Here is an 11,771-nt window from a genome sequence, read left to right as displayed (position 1 = left end):
AAATCGGTGGAATTCCTTGCCCAGTAAAGTAGTTGATGCTACTTCAGTAAATATTTTTAAGCTAAGATAGATTTTTTTTGAAAAATAAAGGAATTAAGGGACACAGTCCGAGGGTGGGTAAGTGGAGCTGATGCCTTGAAAAGATCAGCCATGATCTTATTGAATGGTGGGGCAGGTTTGAAGGGCCAGGCAGCCCACTCCTGCTCCTAGTTCTTATGCTCTTATACCCTCCCTTTACACCAGTTCTCTCGGCATATATTGAAACACTGGACCTTTCTGTTTACAAGCTCACTTCTTACTTTGGATTGTTCAATGTTCCTATTCCATAGTCAGCAGAGACTTCATGTTACAATGCTCACCATCCAATGTATCATTCCCTATAACATGTAGCCCTTCTCATTCCAAAGAGCAATATCGCCTCTCTTGTTAAACTGGAGCGGTCCCTGTGGTGTAGAAAACCACTATCCAAACCACAGGAGAACAGTGCACAGACACAGTGTCACCTTGTACTTGGAGCATGTGCAGTGCAAGCTAATGGCCATGGATGGAGCTATCTTTTCTCTACCTGCAGGCGATGTGGATGTGGGAACAAGGAGGGAGGATTAGAGGTGGAGGGTGGACAGGGATTGGTTCTAAGCATTAAGGAATGATTACAAACCTGCAAATTCAGTGTTCATAATTCAGGGCTGGAATTCCAGGTATTTGGCCAAATGTCAGTGACGAAGCCATGATATATTTCCAAGGCAGGATGATGGTGTTCTCATTTGTCTTCTGCCTTTGACCTCCTAGATGGTAGTCATTGTAGGTTTGAAAGGTGGTGTTTCAGGATCATTGGTGAGTTTCTGATGTGCACCCCCCACCGATGTGGATGGCGCACACTGCTCCTATTGAGCACGCGTGCTTGAAGGAATGCATATTTGTGAATGTGGTACCAATCAAGCAGGCTGTTTTGACCTGCATGGTGTTAAGCTTCTTATGTGTTGTTGTCTTGGCAAGTGTCGAACATTCCATCATACTCCTGACTTGTGGTAAGTTATTCACCACAGAATTCCTCTTGTAACTGTGACTGAGTGTCGTTTAAGACAGAGTGTGAGCTTGTGAATTGGTGAGTGGGGAAACCTTGGAAGTTAACTCTAAGTTCAGCTCGGCCGCAGCTGCGGTGGTGGAATCCTGAACCAAAACCCCACTGGTCCCAGCACAGGCCCAGGCCCAGGCTCAGGCCCAGGCCCAGGCCCAGGCCCAGGCTCAGGCTCAGGCCCAGGCTCAGGCTCGGGCCCAGGCCCAGGCCCAGGCCCAGCCCCATGACTGGCTCCAGCTCAGACATGCCTGCAGGATAGCCAGTTGTGGCAGTGGAGACCTCGCCAATTTCCAGCATCGGGAAGGATAGCCAAACCGAATCACAACCACGCAGGCAAGTAGGAGCCAAACCCTTAGCCAGCATTAAACTGAACAAAATTCCAAATCTTTGTTTTAGTTTCTTGCTTTTTTTTTGTTCTGTTCAAAAGACGTTGAAGAATGGAAACTCTTTACACTTACATTGTATTCCAATACATGTAACAATAAATCTAATCTAATCTAATCTGAAGGTTAATTAATAAAATCTAGTCAAATTTGAATTTAGTATTGAATGACAATTTAGTGTAGAAGTTTGGTTTATCTCAGTCTTAGTCAAGGATATATTTGCTATGTTATGAAGAACAACTTTGTGTCGTGAATTAAATCACTGTCTAGAAGTGTTCTCTTGCCAGCAGTGCCCCATCATCTCTGCGAAATTTCAACAAGTATTTAAAAAAAGATCTTCCGGAACAATTGAATGATAGCAGCTGATCACTGAGAGCATTTTGAAATAGAGTGTGAGAATGGAAACATGGGGGGGGGGAGAATTCAATGCAGTGAGGGCAGAAATACAATTCTAATCCTTAACATAAAAGGAGTGGACCAAAGAGAGAGGAGTGACAGAGATGAGCAGTGGGATATGCGAGCTGAAGACTGGAAACATTATTTAGGTGATCAAATGGGTGAGTGGTGAGTGGATTCTGTTTCTTTTTCACATTATTTGTAAACAGAGATAGAATGGTGTCACATAAAAATATGCTAGATGAAATGAAAGGCACATAATGTCGAGGATAATACATTGGCATGATTACAGGACTGGCGAAATAACAGGAAACTGAGAGTTGGGAGAAGTAATTTTACATCAGCACATGGTAGATATTGGAGGGTGAAAGGAGCAGTGATGAAGAGCAGGACAATGAAAGTACTGAAGATCCGAGTGATCTTAGTGTGCACATCCGTAGAGCCTGAAGGTAGCAAGGCAGATAGATGGTAATTGAGAAAGCATGTAGGATACTAGCCTTTAACTGTTTTTTTTCCAGAGGGGTCATAAAGTCAGAGGTTCTGATATGTCTGGGTTTATCTACTTGGGAATGTTTTAAGTCTTTCTTTTAAAACACGTGTACAATGAAAGGAGAGTGGCCATTGCTCCCAATACTGGGTTGTATTCTAATAGGTTGCAAGGGACACACAATGCCTGGTTCACAGATAAAAGGTCTCTACCTTATCAATTGAAAGTACAACAACAGCTGAAGGAAATGTTGCCTTGCACTCTTCAGGTTTGCAATGAGTTTTGATCGCACATAACAGACAGACAGCTGCTGAAGTCGGGAGAACTGAACACCTCTCTCTCTCTCTTTCTGTAACTTATTCCCAGTTTGAAACTGCACTGTTCCCTGAGAACCAATCACAGTTATGGGCAGGCAAAAGGTCATATGATCTGTTATCTACAACTGGTCACTAGTCCATAGACCAGTCAGCATCTTGTTGTAAACAAGAACTATATCTGTACATACCCTCGGATTCAATCTGTCTACAATCTAAACTTCACTTGCCACTTGTTCAAACGGCTGTTTACACAATGTTTGCCATGTCTGTGAGGTTGCTTACTTTTCAAACCATACAGCATCTTTGTAAATCACTGGTGTTTGAAATAACATCCTGCTATTTAAGTCCACAATTTTAAAAATTGCAAGAATAAAAAGATAAGGTCTTTACCTTGGGGATTTAAGCATGATGGGGAACAAGCAGCAGAGCAGAGTTCAGGTCATAATCAGACTCACCATGATCTTATTGAAGAGTGAAGGCAGACTCCAGGGGCTAATGACCTACTATTGCTCCCATCTCTCATGATCCTGGCTACTCCAGTGTTACTGACAGGATCTGTCAATGTGTTGTTCAAGCTGACAATCTCTTATTAAGGAGAGCATCCAGAGATTGGCCTTTCCCTGGTTTTCCGACATCTCCAGGTGGGTGAGCCTGCTGAAGTCTACCTGGTGATCAGGTGACCTCCTCCTTGGATCCTGAGGATAATGGTTTGTTGACCAGGAATGGCTCCTCATGTTGTGTGCCACTGCCACTGTTCTGCCTTGATGAGCTGATAGCAATGATGTAGTGGGTCAGATTATCATTTACATCCAGTAGAGATTCTGCAAGTATGGCTGCATGGCCTGATGTCCTTCTGGTGGTGGGTCTTTTTCCAGCCTCTGAGCTGCCATGGAGCTGATGCCTGTCTCTCCACCCTACCACCATCACCATTTTCAAACTCAATACTGTACTTGAACCTATCTAACTCCCTTTTCCATAAAGGTCTGAAACCCATTCCATCAGATGAAAGGCTTCAGCACTCAGCTCAATGGCAGAACTGGTGCATCTCCTGCAGTGGGGAGAGTTGCCAATTTACTCTCTTTTCTGTGCCACTGAGGATAATCAGCGCTCTTTGTTATTTTTCTTTCCCATTACCTAAAATCTGTGTTCCCTGGTTGTCATCAAATTGCAAAGAAGAAAGAGAGATTGAGAAATGTACACTATTAGAGATGGATTTCCAGATCTTAGATCCTTTGTAACTAAAGGCAATTCAATCAATATTCCACCAATATTTAATGCTCAGGGATTGCATAATATGCTGAAGGTCAGAATAAGAGATTTTATTCACTTTCTGTTCCAGCCAATGTCATCAGATATTACCAGGTTTTTTTTGGCTCTTCAGAATTTGGAAATTACTGAAAGTTGAGACATTTCTTCAAAGAGTTTCAATTTGTTCTCATCAGGACACACACAGGAATATCAAAAGAATACAGATATTTCTCCACCAGAAAAGTGTGCTTATTTTTTGGGACAAGATGACTGATTCACTGAGCCATTGCCATAAAAAGAGAGGATATATAGGCTCCTCTATATCTCAGCTATTTTAAGAAAAAGTGAGGTTAAACATATTAATTTTGGTTGCAGAGAAGGGATCCCAACATATGGATGTGTCTTCTATCAAGGGTCAATCAACCACATTATGAGCTTATCTGACTACCTCAAGTTTTCTTTTCAAATGATACTCCCAGTACACTCAAGATTGTTCAGCAAATGTCTGATTGTTGAAGAGATTGAACAATAGATGTTTTGTTTCAGGTTTTGCAGGCTTCGGTTGGTTAATTATGGTCTGCATTCTGCTGTTATGAACCAAGGAACGTACTGATTGAGTCAATCAGCCTATCGGTGGGATATATTACCACATATCTAGCATCACACTCTCACGGAAATTTATACAAAGCATTGCTCAGTTGTGTGGGAGGCAGAACATCTTTTTGAATGTCCTAAGGAAAATCCTGTTTGTGCAGAATACCACTCACATTGTTACTGCACAGTAACAAAGGGACTGGGCTGGCTTCGTCTTTGAGATGTTTAAATCTACTGCTAAATGTGATTCTCTGATTAGTCTGCTCTTACTGTAGTGAAGAAAACCTAGACCAAGAACAAAATTAGGATGATCATAAATATTATTTTTTAAATTTCCAAATGTTTTGGGGTGTTAGTTACCCATTCCTTTCGACATAGCAATTCTTTGACCAATTAGGTTTACTTTTCAACCAATCAGCACCTCTTCTCTTGGTCAATTATTTGTTGTTATCATTTGGAATTTGGCATTTTTACATTTGTTCTGATGAGTGCGAAATGAAAAACATTGGCATCATGTCTCCGCAAATATAAGGTATGAAACATTTACAGACAGCCTCTGATGTATAGATACCGTAGCAGGGTAGGGATGAGATATGGATTCCTGATGAAGGGCTTTTGCCCAAAATGTCGATATTCCTGCTCCTTGGATGCTGCCTGACCTGCTGTGCTTTTCCAGCACCACACTCTCGACTCTGATCTCCAGTATCTGCAGTCCTCACTTTTGCCTTAGGAGTAGGAGTCGGCCATCTGGCCCTTTGAGCCTGCTCCACCCTTCAATAAGATCATGGCTGATCTTTCCCTGGCCTCGGCTCCACTTCCCCACCCTCTCACTATATCCCTTAATTCATTTACTGTTCAAAAGATTCTCCAACTGAGCTTTAAAAACATTGGATGAGGAGATATCATTAAGGGATATGAGGAAAATATTTCATTAAAACAAGTCAAGCCCTTAACAGATAATATATAGAAATCTATCCTCTACTCAGTTACTTTCGACACAGATTAGTCCAACCATTTATTTTTTATTAAAGGCAACACTAAGCTGGATTAAATCATTTGTTTTATTGACAAGGAGGTGATAGCTGATTAAAGTTTATATTTCATGAAAAAAGTTTGACTATTTGAATTGAGGAATATCTTTATAGGAAATTCAATTACACTCAAAACTGTAGAGCAGAATACAGATTGTTTGGATACAATTTCAAACTATCACCAGTGAAGAATTTCAGAATACCATCTTAATTGGTATTGTTTGGATGAAAATTTTAATATTCTATTGGGATAATATTGCCAGGAATCATATTTTCTCCAATAATTGATCGTAAACACAACAAATTTGTCATCTGTTATTTAATTATTTAAGGAAAGTATTGATAATAATAAAACACCAAAACCTAAAGGAATAATCGTGTTTGTTAATAACATGTTTATTATTTCTGCTTCACAGAATTAGAAACCTGTTACAATTACCACTTTATTCTGAATAATCCATATTGTTGTGACATCAGTTACAATGATTCAGCAATGACAGTCTTATTTGACTTTTAAAGAGACAGTTGAAAATAGAATATCAGGTGAATTCATGACAGATAACTGGAAGAACAGAAAGGCAGCTTCCCTTTTCAGATGAGATCCTTTTAGTGACATTAAGAAGAGGAGTTTCAACTTCCTGCCTGGCAATAAAGCAGGAGACCCAATCAGATGCCTGCCTCCCTGTGGTTTGTAGGCATTGTAGAAATTACTTAAAGGTGAAGAAACAATTACCCCAAATTTAATTTTCTGGTCAATTATTCACATGTGGGGATGGGTTACTTTTTCCACCTGCGAACCATCAGTTGCATCTTTAGAAACTCCTTCAAACCTGGTAAATCGGCTGGAAATTTCTCAGAGCTGCTGTCTCTGCCACTCCATGACCTTCCGGTAGGACAGGGTGTGAGCTGAAGAGATACCAATAAAGCACTTTGGAATGAAGGTGGGAAGTGGGGCTGGCAGATTTCTGGAGATAAGTATCATAACGGGGGGGGAGCGAAGAGGAAGAGGCAGACAGCTTCCGAGAGTAAGTGGGATGGTATGGATGGGGGCAAGGAGGAAAAGGGGCTTCTCAGGCTCTGTGCTTTTGAAGTTAGCAAGCTATTTTAACTCACTAACTGTTAATTTGTATTTATCTTCAATGTCTTTTTCAACTTGTTCCCAAGATATATTCCAACTAGAAATGCTGTCTGCTGGTTTCGCTGAGTATTTATCAGCAAATTCAGTGTTGTATTTGTAGAAAACCCATTTCCAAAAGGCTGATGTTTTAATGCTGGTATCAGGCGGAATATTCCAGCGACTATACTGATAATTGAGATTCCTGTAGTTTTTGTAAGGAAAGCATTTTCCATTCGTGTGTTTATTTTTAAAGCTGCTATCACCTGCAACACTTGTTGTACAATTCTCTGACACCAATATCTCAGTCGTGATGTAACGGTGTCCATTCAGCCCTTTGCTCCGGTGATATTCAGTGCTGTGCTGTGAGTGCTCCCTGCTTGTACAATCACACAGGACCCCACAGAAGGGACACTTCTCCCCACAGCCACATAACATTGCATACAATTCACGGGAAGGATCTGTGGGGAGTGCAGAGATTTTCCCAGCAATATCCTTCCCCCAATCTTTAACCCTTTCGTTCAGATCATTTGTACTGATAAAGCTTTCAATTTCTTGTTTGAAGTTCTGAGCGTTAATCTTTTCAGACTGAAAAGTAACAGACCCCAGTGTCTCTTGTGGAATCTGTATCTCATCCCCCAGTTTTGCCCGAAATGTCTGAATGATCCCAGTAACTGATTGCTCATTATTTGGAGGTGTTATATCTTTCAGAGTTCCCCTTACCCAGGTGATAACCCCAGACAGAATATTGAGTGCTTGAGAGCACAGCAGAGGAACATGTTCATCATCTGTGGCTGTACAATAAAGGACAACTTGTTCTTTCAGCCAATCTTTTTCGAATGACATGGTGTGTTTTATATATCGGTAATATTCTTCAAAAGTATCTCTCTCCTTCAAGTGAAGCATCAGAGCCACTTGGAAGTTTTTCCGGTACATGAATTTCCCTCCCTTGCAGTTGTACCTCATGTGATGAGCAATATTCGATCCCAGTTTGTTCTCCACAGCTTGGATTATGGCTGGAATCAGGCAATTTTCACAGAACAGTTCTGCTCTCCGTTTAGTTTGATCTTTCTCCTGGTAGGTATCCTTAAAACTTTGGCAGTAAGCTGCTTTCTCCTTTTGTAACTGCTCCACAGGATTGTGTTTCTTCAGGAAGTTTTCCTGCACTTCTTCATATTTTTTAATGGCAAATCCACAGATATGAAGTTTAAAATCCACACTGAATTGTTGAGTAAAAGTGAATCTCTGATCCTGGTGTGTCTGGATTTTCCGATCAATGACTCTCAGGAGTTCTCTGCAATGATTAGAATCATAATCCTGTTCCTGGTTCACTGTCTGATTCACAAACTGTTTACACTCCCTCACCCACTGAGCACACAGCTCCTGGGCTCTTTGTTTATCTTTATTACCAAGAATAAAAGCCTTCAGTTTAGTAACATATTTCCAATCACATTTCTGAATATGGCTGTCATTCACTTGGAGTTTTACATCACTCAGTTGACACAGGGTTTTCTTGCTAAGTTGCTCGTTGAGGAGTTTGGTATTCGCAGGCATGTTCTGCTGTAGACTTTGTTCCATATCCTTCATTATATTGGCTTTTGGTGGTGGTGAATAGTTAAACATTGAAATTGTCTCTTGCCACATTTTCTCAAACGCGCTCTCCAGTTGTGTTTCATCCATTTCCCTGTTTTCCTGTCTGCACTGCTGTAGGAGATTATTGACCTGTTCTTCAATCTGACTCTGATATTGTTCCTTAATCTCATTCACCTTCTGCAAAGCTCTCTTTCTTTGCACTGCTTCATTACACTTTCTGTCCATGTACATCCCACGTTCAATGATCAGAGAATTGATGCTTCCGACAAAATCCTCCCTGTATTTTTCGACAAGGTTTGAGTTATGGTCGGTGGAATAATATTCCTCTAATTTTCGGAGAGCTTTTTCTTTCTGATCATTGAGCAATGCAATCTGTTCACTTTTCAAACTTTGAGCTTCCCTTTCTGGATCCTGTTTTGTATTAAAGATTCTGTTCTGTGCCTTTTGCAGGAAGGAGTGTATCTCTTTCCTCAGTTCCCACTCCAGGTCGGTGTATGTGACAGAGAGTTCTTTATAAGCTTCGGCTACCAGACTGTTCCGGAAACTGAAGATGAAATTCTCATATTTCACAGCGTTCCACAGGGAGTTAGTCCATTCGATAAACTCAGAGATGGTCGACAGTCTCCCTTTACTTCTATTCTCTTTCAGATTCTGAAAAAGCCTTTTCTTCAGCTCAAACACCTTGTGGCTGTAGCTGGTATTAACAGCTGCCATGGGTGGATTCCCGTGCCACAGGCCTGGGATATTCCAGTTATTTTCCATCGGATCATACTCTAACACATCGGAGAATTTGCTGAACTGTCCATCTCGTTTTTCCATTTTAGCTGCTGCCTGTGTCATCACATCCAGCTGTTCCAGCAGATGTTTGCAGCCTCTGATATTCTGATCATGAGCAGCCACGTCACTCACGTTCTGGTGAACAAAGTAACAAACTGGCCTTTTCCCCACTTCTCTCATTCGTATAAATGCATGGACCACTATCTGCAGCACGTCCTTCATCTCGGTGGAGTTCTCCATGGCCATATTTATCAAGGTGACATCACTTAACCCGATCACCAGGGTGGCGAGCTCATTGTCATGTTCATAGCTGCCGTCAATGTCTGGCAGTTCTGGTGCTTTCAGCCCCTCAGTGTCGATCACCATGATGTACCCACAGCCCAGCTCCATCTGTAGATCTCCTGTAATCTTAATGAGCTGCATGAAGGCCCCACGGGTACAGCGCCCACTGCTCACAGGAAACTGCAAACCAAACATGGTGTTGAGAAGTGTGGACTTGCCTGTGCTCTGCACACCCAGCACCGTCAACGCAAACACATGGGTCTCTCTGCCAATCCTGGCTTCAACTTCCTTCAGTACATCAGTGACCCACTGGAAAGGGATGTTGGAAACATCTCCATCAATGAGCTCCAGAGGGAATCCGTCCAACATCAGGTCAGCAGCAAAGTGGGGAAATATTTGCACTGTGTCTCTCCCTTCCTCATTACGGTTCTCCTGCTTTATCAGTGTTTCATAGATCAGTCCGATTTCTCGCATGAATTGTTCAAGTCCAAGGGAGCTGGCAGTTATCTGTTGGTCTAATTCCTGTAACTGTTTGTTGATTGTAGGGTCTTTCTGCTCTGTTGACTGTCCCTGAGATTTCTCATACAAAGCTTTATACTGTTCACGTAAAACAGAGAGAGTGTCTCTCGATCTGGAATCCAACCGGAATTTCATCCACTGCAGGAAATATATCCTCTCTTCCCTGTCTGTCAGGGCTGTGATAAAATCTTTCATATCAGCCGATATACCTTTCTCTCGCTGCTGCTTTAGGAGTTTCCTCTTCTCTTCCTCAAGGTCATTCCAATATTTTTGTGGTGAACTCTCCTTTCCCTGTTTTAGGCGACATTGTTCTTTTTCTATTTTGGAAACTTGTTGCCAAGTGAAACCCTGAAAAGACATGTTTTTTGATTTGTATTGGCTAATGGTCTCTCCATTAATAAGGTTATAAATGTTACCAGATTTTTCTTTACCCTGTAAACACAGCTCGTCATCCTCATCTATTGCAATCCCCATCTCCCTTGCAGTTACTGCCAATGACTCCAAATGGCTGGGGTCCCGAATATTATTTTGATGGGTTATTTCCAAGGCCTTTTTCAATGTGGAGCGCAGTGTCTTAGTAAACTCTGCATTGTTTCTTTTTCCTTGAAAGAATATTTGTTCCTTTTTAAACACTGAAGATGCAAGGAATTCCTCTAAATGCCCTTTAGTCTCACTGCTCACACTGCTCCCAGTGAGCACTATGTATGTACTCACTGGAGACTGGGCGAGGGACTTCAGGGTTTTGCTTGAGCCACTGTCAACATTATCAATCCAAATAAAAACAGCTGAAGATATGGTTGTCAGAAACTGAACCTGTTTGTGGAACTCTTTACCGTCACCTCGAAGGTTTAATATGGTCATTGGCTCTGGAAAAAGATCCAATTCCTCACTCCCACTGGGCAGGTACCAGCACAACTCGACAAGACCATCAGAAATCCTGCGAGGGATATCACCGCCCTCCATATTGTGATGGATGAAGAAATTGTGATGTTGCTGGGAGGGGCTGAGGACTTCATTTAGAATCATTGATTTGGAGATGGAGCAGGAACCGAGTCGAATGAAGGAAAAGATGGGAATGACGGCAGTCACCATGTTTGTTTCCTTAAAGCCTGCACTATCTCGGAGTGAGAGTGGGCACCACTTCTTCACAATGGAGCGCAGGGCCCACAGTAGGAGGGTGCAGCCCTTGTTGCCAGCAGGCAGTAACAGTGGCAATGCAAACTGGCACAGAGACATCTTTACCATCAGCTCCTGCTGCACGAATGGGTCAGCACACAGGAAAACAGACACAATGATATCCAGGGGATGGTATAAACCTTCACTGTGTTCATCCTGAGATAGAAAATCCAAGTTTTCTGATTCTGACTGATTTTGTGTCTTAGTTGGTTCATAATTAAAATTTCTTGCCCTGGAATGGACCATCATTAAATTCCGGAGAAAATATCCTGGTATTTCCTGAGGTGAATCAGGTGATTGATTTTGAAGTGTTTCTGTATTTACGCTGAGAATGTCACTCAGGAACAGCTTCTTACTTTGATATGCTAATTCCATGAGGAGTTTGGGAATATTGTTTCCTGTATTAGATTTTCCATGACTAATATCACAATAATTGTTTTCAGAAACTGAATTATCTCTTTGGACTGAATTCTGTTCTTGTTCAGTTGTGGTTTTGTTTCCTTCCACTGAGTTATGTGATCCTGTGCTGTGTTCGGATTCTCCCAGAACAGGCTTTATTGTGAACTGTGAGTTAGATTCAGTTATCATCTGTTCTACCTCAGTATTCATGGCTTCCCGATGGTGCAGAGAGAGATCAGGCTCTGGCTGTGCTGAAACTAAGAAAGATATCATTTTAAATTATTTGTTCAACATTATTCAGCCAGTAATTCAAACAGCGCTGTAAAAAACAGAATTATACTGCTTTGTTCTCCTATCACCTTCCACTCTGCACCTGC

The 11,771-nt window shown here is 41.7% G+C and overlaps 1 protein-coding gene across 1 annotated transcript; it reads right to left on the bottom strand.

Moving 5' to 3' along the window:
* Window positions 1-6,330: 6,330 nt before the first annotated feature.
* Window positions 6,331-11,374, bottom strand: LOC140455583 (up-regulator of cell proliferation-like). Its single transcript, XM_072550500.1, has one exon. The coding sequence runs from the start codon at window positions 11,368-11,370 to the stop codon at window positions 6,634-6,636; it is 4,737 nt and encodes a 1,578-aa protein (XP_072406601.1). The 5' UTR covers window positions 11,371-11,374; the 3' UTR covers window positions 6,331-6,633.
* Window positions 11,375-11,771: the final 397 nt, after the last annotated feature.

This window comes from Chiloscyllium punctatum, chromosome 30, assembly GCF_047496795.1.
Source record: "Chiloscyllium punctatum isolate Juve2018m chromosome 30, sChiPun1.3, whole genome shotgun sequence".
In the NCBI taxonomy this organism is placed as follows: domain Eukaryota; kingdom Metazoa; phylum Chordata; class Chondrichthyes; order Orectolobiformes; family Hemiscylliidae; genus Chiloscyllium; species Chiloscyllium punctatum.
Note: the sequence above shows the minus strand (reverse complement) of the source record. Positions and strands in the feature narration are given on the sequence as shown.

What these genes read in the sequence shown, in the direction of transcription:
- LOC140455583 (XM_072550500.1), bottom strand. Translation starts at nt 11,370, where the DNA reads ATGGAATTAGCATATCAAAGTAAGAAGCTGTTCCTGAGTGACATTCTC.